This window comes from Acinonyx jubatus, chromosome D4, assembly GCF_027475565.1.
Source record: "Acinonyx jubatus isolate Ajub_Pintada_27869175 chromosome D4, VMU_Ajub_asm_v1.0, whole genome shotgun sequence".
NCBI lineage: Eukaryota > Metazoa > Chordata > Mammalia > Carnivora > Felidae > Acinonyx > Acinonyx jubatus.
In genome coordinates this window covers 27,217,140-27,238,128 of record NC_069391.1, presented here as the reverse complement: position 1 = coordinate 27,238,128, position 20,989 = coordinate 27,217,140, and the positions used below count along the sequence as shown (strand labels likewise).

The window sequence follows — 20,989 nt, the reverse complement described above, 5'->3', positions numbered from 1 at the left end:
TGGTGGTGGTGGTGGTGGTGGTGGCAGAGTGGGGGATGGGAGCAGGGGTGGGGGTGGGGGTTTGGGGGAATCTAACCTGGGAAGGTTAAGGGGCAGGGAGTAGAAGGCAGAGGTCTGGCCTGCGGGTCCCCAGTCAACTCCTCACCCCAGACACATCCCACTCATGTCCTTCCTATTCCTCCTGCCAAATCAAGTTTCCTAAAATAACCCTTTGCTCATAAACTTGTAAGTGGCTTCCCACTTGCAACATGCTCAAATCCCAACACCCCAGCCTGGAATTTAGAGACCATAACAATCTGACCCCTACTAATCTCTCTTTCCACTCTCCTCTTTTGTTTTTTTTTTAATCATGAGGAAGTCATGCCAAATGTGAGTTTATATTTCAAAGCCAATTTATTTGCCTTTGATTCACCTTTTTTTAGTTTTTAATGTTAATTCCAGTATAATTAACATACAGTGTTATATTAGTTTTAGGTATACAATATAGTGTTTCAACAATTCTATACATCATTCAGTGCTCATCATAAGTGTACTCTTTAATCCCCATCACCTATTTCACCCATCCCCCACCCTTTAATGTACTTTTATGTAAGCAGAACAGTAAACATGTGAAAGTATTTGATAACAGGGAACCAGGCTGAGCTTTCCTATATGATGGCACTGCACCTAAGCTAAAACTTATAAACAAAAGGAAAATTTATAAAGGTGTCTACTTTCTAACAGTAGACATTACCCATTTATATTTTGAAAAAATACTCCAGCTAAAACTTCTGTTTTGTTTTTAAGTTGTAATATAAGCTTTTCCCCAGGAGTGCCTGGGTGGCTCCATCAGTTGAGTGTCCGACTCTTGATTTCGACTCAGGTCATGATCTCATGGTTTGTGAGTTCAAGCCTGATGTCCTACTCCACACTGACAGTGTGGGGCCTGCCTGGGATCCTCTCTCTCTGACCCTTCCCCCATCAAAAATAGATAAACAAGCCTTAAAAATAAAAAAAGCTTTCTCCCATATTGCTGTGTATTTTTAATAAAGATAATTTTTCATGCTGCAGAATATTCCATGTCTTTAAAAAATTTTTTTAATGTTTATTTATTTTTGAGAGACAGAGAGAAACAGAGTGCAAGCCGGGGAGGGGCAGAGAGAGAAGGAGACACAGAATATGAAGCAGGCTCCAGGCTGTGAGCTGTCAGCACAGAGCCCGACATGGGGCTTGAACTCACAAACCTCGAGATCATGACCTGAGCCAAATTTGGACCCTTAATTGACTGAGCCACCTAGGCGCCCCAAGTGGAATATTCCATCTCTCATATGCTGCAATGTTTTCCTAATACTTGGCTGGTATTAAGGCATTGGGGGTTCCTATTTCCATTCATTTCATATCTTATCTCCTGGAGTTGTTCTCTTCATTTCCCACCTTCGCTTAGGCTGTTTCCTTGGCTTGGAAAGGGTCCTATCTTCCTTTCATGACTTGTCTTAAGTTCCTCATTCCAGCTTCAGTTGTGTCTCCTTCCCTTTTCAAACTCTGATTGCTAGGGAAAAGTTCGGATTGCCCTTCAGACCGAGAGATGGATTGGGGTGCCTGGGTGGCTCAGTCGGTTGAGCGTCTGACTTCAGCTCAGGTCATGATCTCACAGTTCGTGAGCTCAAGCCCCGCATCGGGCTCTGTGCTGATGGCTCAGAGCCTGGAGTCTGCTTCGGATTCGGTGTCTCCCTCTCGCTCTGCCCCTCCCCCACTTGTGCTCTGTCTCTGTCTCTCAAAAATAAATAAATGTAAAAAAAAATTTAAAAAAAAGAATGAGAGTTGGATTCAAAAGACTTATTTCCTAGGAAGTGCTGATGTAGTACCATCTGATCTGGACAACGACAGCACCACAGTATCAAAGGACTCACAGACACCATTATTTCCCGGTGCTGTGGTCAGGAGAATGGTTTATTATGGAAAATAATAAATTGATAAATACCATATATTTTGTACTTCCCAGTAATTAGGCATTATTCTAAGTAAGCACTTTACACACATTGTCATTTATCTTCATGACAACACTTTCAAGTGGGTATTGTTAATACTCTCATTTTACAAATAAGAACGTTGAGGTAGAGAGAGGTTACCAAATCACCCAAGGCAACACAACTGGTAAGTGGTAGACTTGGCCTTTGAATTCAGACAGTCTGGTATCAGCATCTGGGTGCTTGGTCGATGAAACAGAAGTGTGGTCAATTCACTGTGGGCCCTTTATCTCCCTAGTCTCATTCACTCAGTCTCAAACTGCCCCACATCCTTCTCAGAGTATATGCAGAGGAAGAAGGGCTGCTGAGTAATGTTCTCACTAGGAACAGGGAGCCCGTTACTCTGTGTTGGAGAGACCTGGGGGTGGAGGGTGTGGTGGGCAGCATCCTTTTACAATGAAGAGATCAACAGACAGATAAATTTGCTTTGTCCTTGGTCATTCTCTGATCTAGATGAGTCCAGAGGCATTTTGAGAGCTAAGGCAGGAGGTGATGGAAACACCCGTGTCTTCCAGTCCTCACTCATTTCAGTGTCTCCAGGGCCTAGTATAAAGCAAGCCATCATGCATAGAGAAGGTATTGTGACATAGAAACATCAAAATGGCTACAGTTTAGTTAACTGCTCCTGGCATGCCCTATCCCGGGAAGGAGAGGGGCCTCTTGCAATGGAGCTTATGAGAGTGGGGGTGGGGAGAAGAGATTCAGAGCGCATTCCAGAGGTGAGTACAATTGCAAAGCTGAGTCAGAGAGAGAATGAATAGTTATTGGCCTCTAGTTTGCAGAATGACATAGCCTCAGGGTTCAGAAAGATGTTAAAAGTTATCTCTGCCATCTACCCTTTCACTGCCTGATCCCCCTAGGCAAATGCCTAGCCCCTGCTTGGATACTTCCACTGATGGGGACCTCACCACCAAAGTCCATTCCAGCTCTGTATGGCTGTTAGAAAGTTGGACTCTTTGTTGATTGGAAATCTATCTTCCTGTAGCTTACACTAACTGGGTCTAATTCTATCTGTGGGATGCTAGAGAATAAGTCAGCCCCCTCTTCCATACAACAGCTCTAGAGAGTTTTGAGGTAAAAGATCATGTCCCCTCTGACATGAGAAATTTTCCTTTCCAGACGAAATCCTTGATTGTGTCCCTTCTCACGTGGTTTCCAGGCCCTTTCTCATGTTTGTGTCTACTGATTGCTTCCCACTTTGCTTAGAGCTCTCCAAATATGGAGCTAGACCACTTCATACAGTGCCAGCTCACATCAGAACGGAATCATCCTTTCGCTCCTATGAGAACGTAAATGTCTATAGTGAGTTCCTAGGATCAGAAATTTGCACTCTGGAGTTCAAGGGGGTCCAGGACTTTGGGTTGAGTTTGTTTTTAGTCAGAAGGAGGCAGAGGAAAAAAGAATTAGGTTTCTATGATCGGGAAGAGATGATGGCTAATATTTTTTGAATACTTACTACATGACAGATGCCGCTAAACATTGAACACGAATTATCTCAGTGAAATCAACTCAAAAACCCTTGTAGGTGGTACTGTTATGATTCCTCTTTCATAATTGAAGAAACTGAGGCTTAGAGCAAACTCAGGGTTTTCCTGGGTTTGGTGGTGTATGCTAAGACGTAGGCCAGATGTGAACAGGGAGAGAGACATGGTTAGAGATTTGGTACTTCAACAAAGAGCAGCATGTGGACTGTGATTATGCTTCAGAGAAGCTAGGATAACAATGAAAATGAGAGTTAGGGGTGAAAATAGGGCTTCTAAGGCCCCAAAGACCAAGGGGGAAAAAGCCATCCAAGGGTGGCACAGAAGGATATGATGTACAAGGGAGTAATAATAGTAACAGCCACACATTTGTTAAATGTAGACTAAACCAGGCACTTTGCATATGTAATCTCCTTTGATTCCCCACAACAACCGTAACTGGGAATTACTACTATTATGATCATGATGTTACAGATGAGGAAATTGAGGCTTATCTTGGTTTAAAAGACTCACTGAAGGCTACACAGCTGGTAGGCGGCAGTGTCAGGATTTAAATTCAGATTTGCTGAGTCCAGGCCGGGCCCTATACTGACTCCCAAAGGGGAACACTGTTGGTACCACTTAAGGGAAGTAGCTTTCTCTCCCAAGAGATGGGGGAATCCCAGAACTCATGAGGGTACTCAGGGCTACAGGGGTAACGCCTGGCAAGAGGGGGTAGAGAACCTGTTCTGGAAGAGACAAGTTTGCCAGACACTTCACATCAGTAGGGCCAGTCCTGAGGTTATTCTAATTCGATGTTTCCTCAGAAAGGCATTCCTGGAGGCCCAGGGACCTCAGTAAATACCTACAACTAGATATGCTATCTCAGAATTGAAACATAAGGGTTAAAAAACGTCATCTGTTTTATCCCTCTGTAGTTTTTCCTTTTTTTTTTTTTAACAATATGCTTTCTCTTAGTTCAATGGTTCTCAAGCGTTAGTATGCATCAATCACCTGGAGGACTTGTTAAAACACAGATCTCTGGACCCTCATGCCAGAGTTTCTCATTAAGTTAGTCTGAGGATGAAGGCTGAGAATTTGCCCTTCTGACAAGCTACCAGGTGGTGCTGATACAGCTGGTCTGGGGATTACACTTGAGAACAGCAGCTTTACTTTACTAGTAAAGCTACTTTTGAAAATTTCCCAGCTGACTTGGCTGTGAAAAGGTAAGTTCAGAAAAGGCAGAGGACTTGCCCATAGGCCAGAAGCAGTGGGGGTGCAGACTTAGTGCCCCGCCAGGTAAGTACTGCTGCCAGAGAGCCTGCATAGGTTGGGGAAGATAGAAGTCACAGCCAGAAGGGACAGGAACAAGGGCAGGCAGAAGGCCCCGGTGAGCTGGGCAGGGAAGCCAGACTGCCTAAAGGAAACGAGATCTGGCAAGGGCAGGAGTCAAGTGGGGCAGAACTCTTGACAAAAGCTGCAGGCTCCTCGCTGGGCTGCAGGGAAAGAACTTGGGGACTGAGGAGGCAAGGAGCCAGGAGTGAGCTCCTGGGATATGACCTGTGACAGAATTCTGGCGATCACATTTCAGCTGTGACTTGCTGTCTCCAAAGCCTCTTTCTGTCTCCTTCTGTGGTTATACCCATCAGTCATAAAGTGCCCAGGAGTTGCTCTCTGAAGTTAAGTCCTTACAGCAAGAGAACTGGGGACAGCGCTAAATGCTGTGTTTTTTTTTTCCCCCTTAATGATGCGTCCCACAGTAGAAGGCAGGGTCACGGCTAGGGAGCTCACAGTGGGGCGGTTTGACCACTAATGTCCGATCCCTAGGCTGCATTTCTCCCTCATGGGAAACTGACTCACTACACTGAGTCCGCAGTGCGGAGAATAGCCTTCATGCACTAGACGCTGGGTGCTTGGCTGCTCTCACTGCTCCTCATGGAATTGGGGCAACTTGGATAGGAGGCATCTTTCCCTTGATACCAAGAGAGGGAGCATCTATCTCGGGGCGCCTGGGTCGCTCAGTCGGTTGAGTGTCCGACTTCGGCTCAGGTCATGATCTCGCGGTCTGTGAGTACGAGCCCTGCATCAGGCTCTGGGCTGACAGCTCAGAGCCTGGAGCCTGTTTTGAATTCTGTCTCCTTCTCTCTCTGCCCCTCCCCCTGCTCATGCTCCGTCTCCATCTCTCTCAGTCAAAAATAAATAAACATTAAAAAAAAAAAAAAAAAGAGAGGGAGTATCTCTCTGCAAGTTTGCACACCATTTGTCCTTTTAGCTGTAGGAGCAAAATTGTTCATACAGGCCCTCCCTGGACCCTGGCGTTTAAGCACTACCCACCTAGCTTGAGCCAAGTCCTTGTTTTCCCTTTTGGGCCCTTCATCCCATTTCTTATACATGTCTGTCCAGTTTAAAAAAAAAAAAAGGATTTATTGAGTGCATACTAGATGGCAAGACCTGCGCTGGGGATACAGATACGAGTAAAAGAAATTTCGACCTTCATGGAAGTCATAGTACAGAGTATAATTGTATACAGGCAATTATAGCCTTGTAGGATAAAGACTGTGTCTTATATAGAGCTCATGCCCTCTCAGGGCCTTTGTATTCGCTGTTCCTTCTATCTATAATGCTTTTTCCCAGACCTTTGTATGACTCATTCTCTTACTTTACACAGATCACTTCTAAGAGAGCCCTTCCCTGAACTTCTTATGGAAAATGGAGCCCTCACAATTCTGAGTGCATATAAACATATATAATTACATATATATGTTAATAAACATATATTAATAGTGCTTCTAAACACTGTGTGTGTATATATATGTACACACACACATATATATATATATACACATTTATTTACTATATATACACGTTGATTTTTTTTTGGCCTCCCTCCCATACTAGATTGTAAGCTCTGCAAGTGAGAACAGGGCCTTGTCACTGCTGAATTCTCAGTTCAGAGAAATGGTACCTGATAGATACTCAGTATGTATTTCCCTTCTATTCATTCTTCATGAGTGATTGCCTAGTTGGAACTTTTCTGAGCCTCTCCAGAGTCATCAAAATGGAAGCTGAGGCCTTTCTGCTTGGAGAAGAACATTTTCAGGCCTACTTCCCCAAGCTTTCTACAGTCTGCACGGTCCTTTTCAGACCAGACTGAGCAGGTTCTAGCACCCCACGGACAACTGTAATTTACTGGCCATTAACTATGTCCTGGGCACTTCAAATACATTACTTAATCCTCACAATGCTCTACAAAGTAAGCATTATTGCTCTTATTTTATGGAACATGAAATAGGCTCAGGGAGAGTGACTTGCTCAAAACACAGCAAGATGCCCAGGAGGGCTCTCTGGGAAAGGTCTACCAGGCCCCACCCTCTACCCATGTTTCTACCACGTTCCTTCAGGCCTTCTCCATGTTTCCACGATATCCCTTACCCCAGCCCTTTCCTTCTCACTGGACAGTGGGTTTGGTCTAGCCTGGCTGCTCCTTGGCGGCGGTCAATGTCAGGGGTGCTTAGATGCGTGCAGGATGGAGCGGGGCTGATCTCAAGGACCAGAGCTTTCCTTCCCCAGCCTTTCCCACGGGCCCGGCTGCTGGATGCCCAGTGGCCCATTCCAAGGCCTGCAGCGATCGGGAGCCCTGGAAGAAAAAGGATGCGGTAAGGAAGGAAAGGCTTGGTCACTGGACCCGCAGCACCACTAGTTTTTGCCCCTCCCACCCAGCATCGGACACCTTCCACTCCATCCAGTCCCGCGGCAGCGCGCATGCGCGGGGCACTCCGGTCTCTCTCCCTCCCTCCCTCCTGCGGGCCGCCCTTTCACCCTGGCAACCGCGGCGCGACGACGGCGCGCGCGCGGGCTGGGCGCGGACCGGGCGGGGTCGGTTCTGTCTGAGGCTGAGGCTGAGGCGGCGGCGGAGGAGAGGGGGCGGCCGCGGGTAGCAGTGTTGGCTTGCCCGACTTCCCTCCGCCTCGCCGCAAGGTTCTTCGACGCGGTTTCGGGCCCAGTAGACATAGCCCCTGGCCATGGACTCACAGAAAGTAAGTGGGAGAACGAGGCGCGGGGCGGCGGAGGTTGGGGAGAGGGTGGGCGGGGCGCCCAGGGCCGGGTGGGCGGTGGGCGCGCTGGGCCAGGCAGGGCTGCGGCCGCGGAGGGCTAGGCAGCTGCCCTCCCTCCCTCCCTCGTTCCCCGGTGGGAGCAAAGCGGCGCCCGCCAGGCTGCGGGGACCGCGCCCGGTGACCCGAGCTGGCCTTTGGCCCTGGGCCCTGGCTCCTGCGGGGAAGAAGGGAGCTGTCCCCATTCCACAATCATTTTCTGCAGCGCTCTAGGCCCCCTTTGATTCTGGAGCCTCCCCGCGTGCGAGCGCGGGTTTATCCCGCCTTAGCACCAATCGAGGTGCACGGGGTCTACCTGCTGACGGGGACCGTACACGCTGCTTTAGGTCAGGAACCAAATCTGCTTAGTACCGCGCCCTCCACTCCCTCCTTCCTCGTGACCAGTTCAGAAGCAGGTCTTGGTGTTTAGTATTAGTTGAACTGGGAGAAGAGACTTACAGTTGGCAGCGGTCCCACCCTCTTCGACCAGTTTGTTGCTCGTCACGGTTATCTATGGCTGTTGTGGCCTGTTGTATATACACTTTGCGCACAAGTTAAGGAGCTAGTAATTTCGATTAAGAAAAAAAAATGTTTTGAGAACATAGCCAATGTTTTGAATACATTTAGAGTTATTAATATGCAGTCATAATTCCTGTATAGATTAGTAACCACCCTTTTCTCTTTGTTAGATGATAGTAATTGAAGTATAGTACAGTAGAGGAGGGAACACAAGTGTTATTAATAATGTAGCAGGGAAAAAGAAGGGCATATCCAAGAGGCCATTCTTTTCTATTATTAGATAGAAAGCACTGGAAAGACTTATTAGAACAATGGTTTCTCTAATTTTGCCTGGATTTCACCTTTTCAAGGGAAAGAAGCACAGGGGACACGGGAGAATAGTGTAGTGATGTGTTAAGCATTGACTATTCTAGTGTTTTACTAAAGTGCACACGATTTGATTGCAGGCATCTTGAAACTCAATTGGGTAAACTCAATTTTATTTCCGTGACTATTAGTAAGACATCTGTAAAAAATTACATTTCGTGTGTTTTGAATATGTATGTTTAAAACATCTCTGCCTAAATTCGTAAAACATGTCACGCCTTATTTAACTTTTTAGGTAAAAGTCACATGATAGCTGAATGGATGTTGGTTCAGGGCAAACGGAAGAGCAGAGACTTAGAGTCCTTGAGTTCCATGTTGCTATTTACTAGCTCTGTGCTCTGGAGCAAATTACTTACCTGTGATTAATCTAGTTCTTCATTTATGCAGTGGATGTAAGAATATTTTATAGAGCTACTGTAAAAATCAGATAAAGTAATTCATTATGAAAAAGTGTTAAAAGTGTTTTAATGTTTACAAAGTACTAAGATACTCTGTGTGTTATAAAACAGAATTTGAGAAAGTATTTTAATATGGATCAAGGACTCAAGAGTTGGCAGTTGTGGCTTCTGCAAGGTCATACCACTAGCTAGAAGGCTAAAATTTGAACTTATTTGGTCTCATTCCATATGGTGTTTTTGAGCACCTACGAGTACCATGTGCACTTTCCCCAGAGGTGGCAGAGAATTAGGTGTTCCTTGTGGTAACTTTGAAAATCAATTTCTTAATTTTAGAAAATGTGTTGATTTTCATTTCATTTATTGGTATCAAATAATATTCTTATAAAACTCTTTGTTTTATAGCTTATAACAAGTATCTGGTATTAATGCTTATAACCACTTTAGTGCTATGAATTTGAGCTTTTTTCCCTCATGAACTATTGCAGAATCACTTACATACCTCAACTAATAATGAACTAAACTGTATATTTCTTTTTAAGTAAGTAGTACATCCCTGGCATGATTTTTCTTCCCCATTATAAAATGTTACAATGAAAATAGTAACAGGGATGGTACTTCAGTCATTGTAAGGAAAATGGTGAGGATGTCTTGAATATATACCTGTTAGTAAGGCATTGGGATTTGAGCTTCAAACTATTGGAGGATGTCTTTGGAGCCAGGTCTCCAGTCCTACTACTATCTCTGAGCTGAATGAGCTTGGGAAATTTGCTGTGTGTCTCTATTTCCTCCTCTATAAAATAGAGATAACAATTGTACTTACCTCAAAGGGTTATTGTGAGGATCATGTTAATTTTTAAAAATCCTTGGTGCCTAGCATATGTAAGTACTGCTGGCTATTGTTATGAAATTCATAATCCCAACTTCGAAATAACTTTCTTCTTTTGTTGATAATTTGTACAACTTTTTCTAATCCAATCTACCATTTTTAACCTTTGTCCTTAAGTTTTAAAATATGTTTTCTGTTTTTATGTCTAATAAGTGATTTCAAATGGTGGTGTCAAAGAAGAGTTGTTAAATCCTAATTGAAAGAGGACTGGGAGTTCTGACTCATGCAGTCTGACAATAGAGGTTAAGTTAACTGGACAGTCTTACAGAAGCTTGATGGTGGCTAGTCAGCAGATGGATTAGCTTGACCAGCTGCTTTTTTGTCTGTGAAAATAACTTGGACTTCAGTGTTGTGTTAGCAACAGATGCTCTGTTTGAGTAGAGGAAGAAAACATAATTGCCTTGGGTATGTAAGGCATACTGTTGGATACAGAAAACCACAGTATTATCTCCTAGAAATAAACAGAAGGATTTTGTTTACATTGAGTTTCTGGGACACTTTTGCGAACAGGATGTGTTATGGATAGGTGGCTTTGTTTGATACTCAAACCTTTTGATTATATCCTTAAGTGGTTTTAAGATAAAATCCCAAAGGTTTCTATACTTGATTAAATGTGTATGTTCAAAGAAACCATTGAAACAAAAAGACATTTACACCTTTCTAGAATCTGGGTGCTTAGAATTTGATAGTTAAATTTTTGCACAAGAGATCTGTTTATATTCATAGGGATTGCTGTTTCTAGGAAAGGTACATGCTGTAGGAATAATAAAGGTGGAGAGGAAGGGGATCCCAGAGGAAGGATGTTGCCAAGAGTATACATTGTAAATTGTTTGGTTTTCCCCAGTTTTTCCTGCATATTCTTTACTTTCCACTTGGAAAGCGGTAGTGACAGGTGAGGGGTTGAGTGTGCAAGATTGGACAAACCTAGATTGGGGAGATTGAGTAGGGGGAGTTTTAAAGCATGACATCTGGTAGCAAGTAGTATGTCTGTATATATGCTTCCTTATCCCAGTTTCCTCCTCTACCCTGGTATTTGCTATTTTTTTTCTTCATATTGTACCTTAGTGATTCAGAGACCTCCACCATATCCAGATAACCAACCATCTCATGTTCCAAAATTACTTCTTCTTGGTCAAAAAATAATATTTCCTGAAGAAAGGAAAGAGAAATGAAATTTGAATATTGTTCTGCATCCAGTATTGTGTTAGATGCTTTAAATTCTCTCAATACCTCTTATTCCTGTTGCGCAGATAATGGAAAACCAAACTCAGAGGCTAAATGAGTTGTTCAGAGTCACGCAGCTAGCAAGTGATAGTCTGAATTCAAACTTGGTCTTTCTTCACAGCCCAAGCTTTGTTCATTACCACCCTTCTTGCCTGAATTTTTTGCCTTTAAATAGTGATATGATTAATTAAAATTCAAGATGTTATTAGGAATGAATCCGTATAGTTTTTTTTTTTTTAAAGAAGCTAATTAAATCTAGTGAAAACAGTTGACAGAAAGTATAGAACACAATTTATATAAAAACCTGGAACTTGGTCTCACTCAATGCCCCATATAAAATCATTATTTTTCTGTAGAGAGTGTGTGTGTGTGAATGTGTATAAAATCCCCTCTCTGCAGTTCTTTTTCTTTTTTGATGGAGGGTCTTAGCTTTCTAAAGTAGAGCTGTGAACAGGAAAGTATAAGTGGAGTTTTATACACCTAGCCAAACAATCTCATTCATTTCCATGGAATGGATCAAAGTAATCTGGGATATATAAGGCATGAGGTACCCTCTTCAAAGGACCGTATTGACATACTCATGATCACTATATTTAAAAATATATATTCAGGGGCACCTGGTGGCTCAGTTGGTTGAGCATCCGACTTTGACTCAGGTCATGGTCTCACAGCTTGTGAGTTTTGAGCCCCGCGTGGGGCTCTGTGCTGACAGCTCAGAGCCTACTTTGGATTCTGTCTGTCTGTCTCTCTCTCTGTCTCTCTGCCTCTCCCCGGTTCATGCTCTGTCTTTTTCAAAAAAAATAAACATTAAAAAAAATTAAGGTATATATTCATTTTTTATTGAACTTGACAGTTCTAAAAAATTGGAAATACTGTAGATCCTTGAATAACACAGGAGTTAGGGGTACCAACATGCCCCCACAACAGTTGAAAATATGCATATAACTTTTGATTCCCTCAAAACATAACTACTAATAGCCTGCTGTTGATAGAAATAGTAAACCGGAAGCCTTATGGATAACATAAGCAATTGTTTGGCACCTATTTTGTATATGTATCATATACTGTATTCTTACAATAAAGTAAGCTAGAGAAAAGAAAATGATAAGAAAATTGTAAGAAAGGGAAAATATATTTACAGTACTGAGCTGTAAAAACTCTGTTTATAAGTGGACCTGTGCATTCCAACCCAGGCAGTTCAAGGGTCAATAGTGAAGCAGATTTTTTCTTTTTTCTTTTTTTTTTAAATTTCCATACAATGTTTCTTTGCAATGCCTGGCTGAATGTAAGCAGGATTATTCATGCAGTAAGCACATATTGAATGTTTACCATGGTGATAGATAATCCACTCCAACCTAGGGTGGGCAACATTTTCAAGTTGGTAGATTTTGTCTCCATCTTTCTTGTATGTATTATATCCTCAGTTGGCACTCTTCCCAGCCACAATGTTCTAACAGAATCTGGTCTTAGTTATTGACATGTGTTGATTGGTAGCTAATTTTGTACTAATTTATAATAAAGTGTTGGCACAGCCAATCTGTGCACTTTTATAAATATAAGTAACACAAGCTTATTGTAGGGAAATAGGAAATATAGATAAATGAAAATCACCCATAATCCTGCCACCCAGACATAACCTCTTTTAACATTTGTACATATTATGTTCCAGTTTTTTTTAAACATATATAGAACCTTAAAAAGACTGCGTATCATGATGTGGTAATACTGCTTTGTAGTTTGCCTGTCCCTTAATATATTATGAATCTTTTACCATGTTAATATCATTCTACAACACTTAACAATTCAGAATTCTTTTGTATGGCTGTATTATTTGATTTTTAATCAGTGCTCTTTGTTGTATATTTATGTTAGTCCCAAACTTCTAGTGTTATAAGTAACGCTGAAATGAACATCCTTGTAGCCAAGTCTCTGCTTATACCTTTAATTATTTATTTAGAATAAATTTTTTAGAAATGGAAAAAAAATTTTGTAGAAATAGAATTATTGAGTCAATGTGTGTATACTTTTAAAAATCTTTGATATGTATTGCCAAATTGTTCTTTTTCAGAAGGGTTGTTAGTTTATACCACTACCAGCAGTACCCAGGTGTGCTCCTATCTTCATTCCCATTGCACCTCCCCTCAGTTAGGTGATGGAACCTCTGGTTTCCTTGGCTGAATATGAGCTTTGTAGACTTCATTGAATGGAACAGCCAATTCAGAGGTCACTGCACATGGATAAGGCTTCTTTAGCTTCTGACTCCACTATATTTCTTCAAATCCTTTGTAGGGGGGGTACCTCTTCTGTCCTAGTCGGGCTTAGGGCAGAAAGACAGCATTCTCCACCAGGTCTTTTATTAGATTTTTTCCCCCTTTGGATTACCTCAGTTGCCTCTGTAAGCAGGTAGTGTTCCTAACTGTTTTGCTGTTAAGAGAGGACATGGCTTTCTATCAGTTAGCTATTTGTGATGATTGATTCCTGAATTTCTCAACAATATATAATCTCCTTTTTCACCTCTTCACATCACCTCTGAGCACAATACTCTTGTTTGTGTTGGCAGAGCTATGGTCAGCTGATAAGATTCTGATTGTCTAGCTACCAGTTGGATAGAACTTTCTGGATTTCAACTCTTATTACCTAATTCAAAGGAGAAGTCTATGGTGTGGCATGATACAAGTGCCATCATTCTTGGTGGCATCAGGATATGTTCCAGAAATGCTGTATCCTGACTTCATTGATCCCTTTTCTCTGATTGCAGGAATGCTATACTTGTTTTGCATCGTCCCCGGCAGTGTAAGCAGCCTAGGGTAGTGTAAAAGTATAGGATCTGGAGGCAGCTTCTAGGTTTGAATTGTGACTACCACTTGATAGCTATGTGATCTAAGAAAATTTCTTAACTCCTTTAACCTTCCTTCAACTATAAAATGCAAACACTGATACTTTTTAAAAATCTATTGTGATGATTAGAAAGATATGCCATGTTAACAGTTTAGCACAGGGCCTGGCACATAGAAAGTGCTTAGTAAATACTACTGAAATGGCCATAATACTAGTTTGACCCTCTTAAATTGTAGATCAACTAGTGATATTTGCAGTGGTTCTAGGTTTGTGTATCTCAATGGTCTAGAAAACTAATGTAGAATTTGAATCAGAAATCTTCTCTTGGTGTGAGTAGATGCTGATAGAAAACTCTTACATCAAATTGTTCTCATGACTACTTGGTTATTGAGGTCCTCAGATTCAGACTAGCATATAAACCTGGGTGTAATGATTTTCTGCCACTGGTTCTAAGAACAGGAAGGTTCTGAATCATAATTTCAGGAGCTTGTTACACTGAATAGTTTCCAAGCAAGTAGCCCAAGTTGGTAGTTTTTTTTTTGGATGCAGCAAAATTAAGATTCAACATTTGAATTTGTCATCTTCACATATATTAGGCTAAAACCAGTGGAACCTTGCCACTTCAAATGTTGAAAGTCATCATGTTCTCAGACTTACAAGATGATATGTCTGTGTGTAAGAATAACTGTTTTTGTTGCCCTTATATGTGGCAGGGTGGGACATGTTACAAGCTTTTGATCAGCTTCAGTTTTTTTCAGTGTTGAAGTAAAATCGTAGTGTGTTTGGTGCCCTTAGGTATTCTTTTCATGTCCCTCTGATCTTTACTTTCAGGCAGTACAGTGTGATAATTAAGAGTACCGACTCAAGAGTGAGACCGCCTTAATTTGAATCTGGGTTCTGCCACATATTAGCTCTGAGATCCTGGGCAAGCTATTACTTAACCTCTATACCTCAGCTTCTGAATTGGAAAATGGTGATAGTAATAGTGTCCTACTTCTTAGGATTCTTGAGAGGATTAAATGAATTAATATATGTAAAGAGCTTAAAATGGTGCTAGGCACTTAAGAGTATAGAAGTGTTATTTATTATTTTGCTCAGAGACTATTGATTGTGCTTTTGCTTCACATAATTTTTTTTTATTCTCACTAAAATATATTGTGTGTATGTATATATATATTTTTTTCCATTGGAAGATTTATTTTATTTTTTTCAGTTTTCTTTTTTTTTCAATATATGAAATTTATTGTCAAATTGGTTTCCATACAACACCCAGTGCTCATCCCAAAAGGTGCCCTCCTCAATACCCATCACCCACCCTCCCCTCCCTCCCACCCCCCATCAACCTTCAGTTTGTTCTCAGTTTTTAAGAGTCTCTTATGCTTTGGCTCTCTCCCACTCTAACCTCTTTTTTTTTTTTTCCTTCCCCTCCCCCATGGGTTTCTGTTAAGTTTCTCAGGATCCACATAAGAGGCTTCACATGATTTATAGTGATGATAAGCATAACTTTAAGTTATGCTCCTTTGAAGAGGGTACCTCATGCCTTGTACATCCCAGAGTTTTGATTCATTCCATGGAAATGATTGCAGTTGTACTTGGCTGGGTTGTATAAAACCCCCTTTTTTGTTGTTGTTAGCATAGCACTTACCTTAGTCTATTTCCCTAATCAAGTAATTGACAGGCTTAATCCTGATACAGTAGTTTTGGTGTCTGGTAATTGTGGTTCTTGACCAAAGGATAATGGCTAAGATTGCCTGTGCATACTTCCTTTGGAAATATACCTCCTATATATATATACTTTTTTAACATTCTTTTTTTTTTAGGTTTATTTATGTATTTTGAGAGAGAGAACGAGCATGAATGGGGAAGGACAGAGAGAAAGAAAGAGAGAGAGAGAGAGAGGGAGACAGTGCAGAGCCCGATGTGGGGCTTGATCTCATGACTGTGATATCTTCAGATCTATATCACCTAGAACTCTTAGTCATGGCCACCTGAAGTCTTGCAAAATGTAATTATTTTGGAAAGTAATGAGAGACTGGATAAGATCTGGGGTAAAATCTGAGACCCCTGTAGGCATCCTTTCAGATTGATAGAGTCCCACAGAGCAGATGAAAGATGTCTTTGCTCTCCATCATCAGGGTGTGATAATAAAAGAAATGAGGCAATATATATCACAATGAGCTCATTCTATACCTTTTTGAAACTTGTTTTAACATAGAGATCACGTGTATGTTTTAGAACAGTGTTTATAGGCAGAGGGACTGATCGGTGTGAGGGCTCCCAGGTGGGAAAAAAGGCATGTTAGAGAAACTCATAGCAGGCTACCGCAGCTGGTATATAGCAAGGAAGAGGAAGTCTGGTGTGAGTTGAAGCAGGAGAGGTGGGCAATGGGAAGATCGTGCAGGGTTTTACAGATGATGTAAGGTGGTCTTAATAGGTCATATTAAAAGATTTTCAGTTTTATCCAAGGACCGGTGGGAAGCCATTGAAATCTGGGAAGAGTGATGCTATCATATTATTCTACCTACAGTATATAGAACTGATTACTGGGGAGAAAGAATGGATCAGAAGCCAGTTAAGTTTTGTAAAAGTATAAGTTGGGGTATGATATTGACTTGTCCTAAGATAGTAGTGGTGATTACAGAACTATTTAGGAGGTAAAAATCCACATAACTTACTGACTACATGTAGAACACAAATGAGAGGAGAGGATGTTATGTTGGCCTAGGTTTCTGATTTTGTAGCTAGTACCACCATTTGCAAAGATAGAACACTAGAGAGGGCTCAGGTTTGTGGGGGACTTTATGACATATTGAGTGTTTTTTTAATGTTTACTTTGAGAGAGAAGGAGCATGCGCGTGTGTGTGGGAGGGCCAGAGAAAGAATCCCAAACTGGCTCTGCGCTCAGCCCAGGAGCCTGTTGTGGGTCTCGATCTCACAATCTTGAGATCATGACCTGAGCTGAAATCAAGAGTCCGACAGATGCTTAACTGACCAAGCCACCCAAGCACCCCATATATTGAATCTTGAAGTGCTTGGGTGACAGCCAAGTAGGGATTCTGAGTAAGCAGTTGGATGAAAATAGTCTGGAGCTCAGAGGGGAGGTTCTGTATCTAATGGTGCTCTGTGCACAATTCATTGAAGTTTGGAGCTTTGTGCTTCCTCCTCAACTTCTTTATCAATTGCTGTGTCTCCATTATAAAAGCTATTGATTAATTGTGGAGGCCCTAGAGGGATAAAGTGGGGTAGAAAATTCAAAGCATTATGGTATCTTTTAATTCTTTTCTCTTTCTGTTTTTGAATACAAAACACATAGATATTCTGCCCTAGCATGTTGCCTGCCAAATTTAGAAAACACTTAAAATTTTTTTTACTGGATTTGGTACCTATTTAGCCAGGCTCCTATTGCATACCTCTTATATTAGGCACACACTAACCCTGTATATAACCCCTCTTCTCTGATGCCTGCTACCTAGAGAAAACTTTAGCCTCATGTCAAATACACAAGCTAGGGTTAAGTTTCAGAACTCAGTTCATGTAATCCTATTCCTTTCATTTTTGTAAGTGTTGGTATTTGTGGTAGTACTTATCTTAAATAGTTTGGTTGCTTGTCATTTGTTTTCCAGTTCTCCTGAGCTCCAAGTTCCTTAGTTCTTTCTGTCTTCATGCCATCTTCACCCTTAGTCTAGCTAGTCATTGTTATTGTGGTGACCAGAATGGTCGAAGCCCTGGTCCCCTTGATAATTCATTTTTCAGCCCTTCCTGATGAACTTCCGCTATAGGAGAATACTAAATGTGAGTTCTTGATTATAGTGTTTTGCATTTGCTCATCCTTTCCACATTAAAGGAAAGGTAGCTTTAGAGCTTCTGGAGCCCTTTAGCAGCCTATCCTTGAAGAAATTTCAGGTTACTGCTCTTTTTTTCTTCTAAGCTTAGGGTAGAGGCAGCACTTTATCTGTATTAGATTATTACCAAGGTCACATTGGTTGCTTTGGGTTATCTTATTCATCTGGATGATTGCTTCTTCTGCAGCCATGTTTACTAATGCATTTGGTAGTGTTTAAAGTACAGGTTACCTTAAATGCTGAGGCTCCAAAGCCTTCTACAGATGGCTTGTCTACTCTTATAGCATTTCGGTGGTGTATATTACAGCAAAGGCTCCAAAGCTCTCCCTATCTAGAGATTGGAGTTGCACCCCGCCCCCGAGAATCTCAGACTTCAGTCTTTGCTACTTTGGCAGTAAGGTAAGATGTCTTTCTCCGGATGTAGGCCCTTTTTTAGGAGTTCTGTGATAGACTCTCATTCTGTACTAGAACTCCCAGTGAAGTGCAAAATGTGAGCCATAAAGCATTCTCTCTTCAAAGAATGAGATGATGTTTCCCTGAAGTACTTTATCAGCCCTTTTTAAAAATAATTTTTTAATGTTTATTTTTGAGAGAGAGAGAGAGAGAGAGAGAGAGTACAAGCAGGGGGAGGGGAAGAGAGAGGGGGAGACACTGAATCTGAAGCAGGCTCCAGGCACAGAGACTGATGTGGGGCTCGAACTCATGAACCGTGAGATCATGACCTGAGCCAAAGCCCGACACTTAACCCACTGAGCCACCCAGGCGCCCCTATATCAGCCTTTAAAGACTCTCCCTTCCCAACCACTTTCTGGGAGAATATTTCTAAAGCCTTAGGTAATTAATATATAATACCACTAATTAATATAGAATAGCTTTAACACACAGATCATAGGATTTCTTTCCAGAAATATTGCTATTAACACTTCATGGGCCAATACAGATTTAGAAAGGTCATTTTTCATTTTCTGGTATTAGCTGAATTTTTAATAAATTAAAAGGGAATAGTCTTTACCATTAGATTTTTTTTGGTCTTTACCATAAGATTAACTGGGTATTATCCTGGAGGTATGGAGCAGTACCATACACAAAAAACCCGGCATTATCCTGATGATTCTTTGAGTTTGTATAACTTACATGTCAGGCATCTTCAGGTGCAGCTTTGTTTTTGTCAGATGCCAATATTGCCATGGATGTTTTTCTCCAGCCAACACCAATGAACAGTTTAAGTATTACAGAAGAGAAGAGTGATTACTCTTGTTATGGTATTAGAAGGATCCCCAAAAAAGAGCTGCTTATGCCCCATTTTTTTTTGAGTGGTAATAGTATAATATTACTTTTCCATTTCTAAAGGTAATATTTACATAAATAAAAACTGAGAAATAGTGAAATTCTGGTACAGGTTGTAACATTTTAGCTTATATTCACATATGGGTATTATATAATTCAAGAATTTGGCGTATGGTAAGCATATATAGAAATTGTAGTATTCCAAGAAAAAAACTCAGAAAGCTTTTAAGTTTTTTTATTATTGATTGCAAATTAGGCAGATCTGCCCTATCCCCACTCTTAGAAATATATGGGCTATTTGGATGGGTTAGGCCTCTAAAGCTGTGTTGTCTAGTGTGGTAGCTTCTACCTCCATATGGTTGTCGAACACTGGAAATGTGACTAATTTGAATTGAGATGTGCTGTAACTATAAAGTACACGTCGCATTTTGAAGATCTAGTACCGAAAAGGAAGGAAAAAAGGAATTCGGTAATTATTAAATTTTGATTACATGTTGAAATAATATTTTGGAAAATGTTTGGTTAAGTAAAATTTTAAAATTAATTTCACCTGTTTTACTTTTTTTTGATGTGGCTACTATTTGGCCCTCAGTATATTTCTAGTGAATATTACAGTTGGTAAAGGCTGTATTCTTCCTTCTAACATCACTGTGACAACAGAGTCTATTAACTTTTAGTAGTTGCTTAACTCTTAAAAGTATAAAGGATTTAGCTTGAAAACTTAACAAAAATTAGAACAATTTAGATGGCTTTGACTATATTCAGTAAGTAGCAGGGAGCTTTAGAAAGGTAGGGAGGCTTCTCATTAAAATCCTTGGAGCTTAGAGGTTACCTACCTGGGGGCATTATGCTTCAGCTATCTCCCAAGAATTTTTCCTTCAAAATTCCCTAAATACAGACTTTACTACTATACTTAGACAAAAAATAAAAGTTGAAAAGCTGTTTTGTACTAGGGAGATTTCTTTTTTGGCTCTGAACTAGGTCTGCCTTTATATATACCAGTGTTTCACAGTTTTTTTGTGTGAAATTTCCTTCAGTTTTTATTGAACTCACATATATCCTGGTGATGAAAATTTGTTGTTGGGTTGAATTCATTGATCCTCGCTCCTCCCTTTCATGGGATAAGATCTCTTCTGGAAGACTCTTAATCTTTACCTCGAAGTTCATGAGTATGCTTAGCAGAGGGCAGAGCTATAAACCTCAAACAGCGATACTCTACTATGGAAATTCTAGCAGTTTTATATGTCATTGAAGAGTTTTAGCAAACCAAAATTTTAAAAGAATATATAATTTATTGTGTGGCTATTTCATATGATGGGCAAATTTGTTAGACTGAGAGACGGTGTTCTAGAGTGGTAAACAGCGTGGACTTTGGAGACAGACTGAGCATAATATTTACCTTACTAACAGTTACTTCCATTTTGTCATCTGTACAGTATGGATTTAGCCCTGCCATTAGGGGTGATAAAAGGGGAGGCAGGTACAGTCCATTTACCAGAAAGAGACCAGTCTTAATTGAAGCTTACTCTACACAGTCCAGTGATTGTGCAGAACCATTTTTACTCTTCCATTGTGTTGTTTTTAAATATATATGGAACCTATCTGGGATGAATAACTGGAACCCTTAAGTCCTCTGCACTCCTTTTCTACATCTCTGTATTACCATTCTCACTCCTACACCTGTCCCCACCCCTCCTCCAAGTCCTGGCTTCATTCTGCCTCTCTGCTGATTGTCTTTGTATTCAAATCTTGGTGTATGTACCCATTTCTGGGAGGAACACCAACAGGATAAAAAGCTAACTCTTGGTGTTGATCTTCTTTCATAGCATAACTTCATTGTGTTATTATACTAAAATAACACCATCCGTGAGGATGGGAAGTAATAGTATAGGTAAGTGAATACAGCAGGGAGCCTTAGGCAGCCTCAGGGATGATTATAATACCTCCTTATTTCAGGGATTCTTGTGAGAATTAAGTGATAACTGTTGTGATTATTTTTAATTTTTCACTGTTATGCTTTATGAACATTTATATAAAATATCCCTTTATCAGTTTATTTCTTGAGCTCTTTA

The 20,989-nt window shown here is 40.9% G+C and overlaps 1 protein-coding gene across 7 annotated transcripts in view; it reads left to right on the top strand.

Moving 5' to 3' along the window:
• Window positions 1–2,614: 2,614 nt before the first annotated feature.
• Window positions 2,615–20,989, top strand: part of FSD1L (fibronectin type III and SPRY domain containing 1 like) — a 72,812-nt gene continuing 54,437 nt past the window's right edge. For 3 of the 7 annotated variants that reach the window (XM_053204847.1, XM_053204846.1, XM_027034759.2), the window contains exon 1: window positions 7,333–7,503. In XM_053204847.1, the coding sequence (XP_053060822.1) occupies window positions 7,489–7,503 (15 nt within the window). In that variant the 5' untranslated portion in view covers window positions 7,333–7,488. Of the gene's footprint in view, window positions 2,726–3,125; window positions 3,309–7,332; window positions 7,504–20,989 lie in introns of those variants that run through there. The other 4 variants (XM_015077223.3, XM_015077222.3, XM_053204845.1 and 1 more) reach the window with 3 other exon arrangements.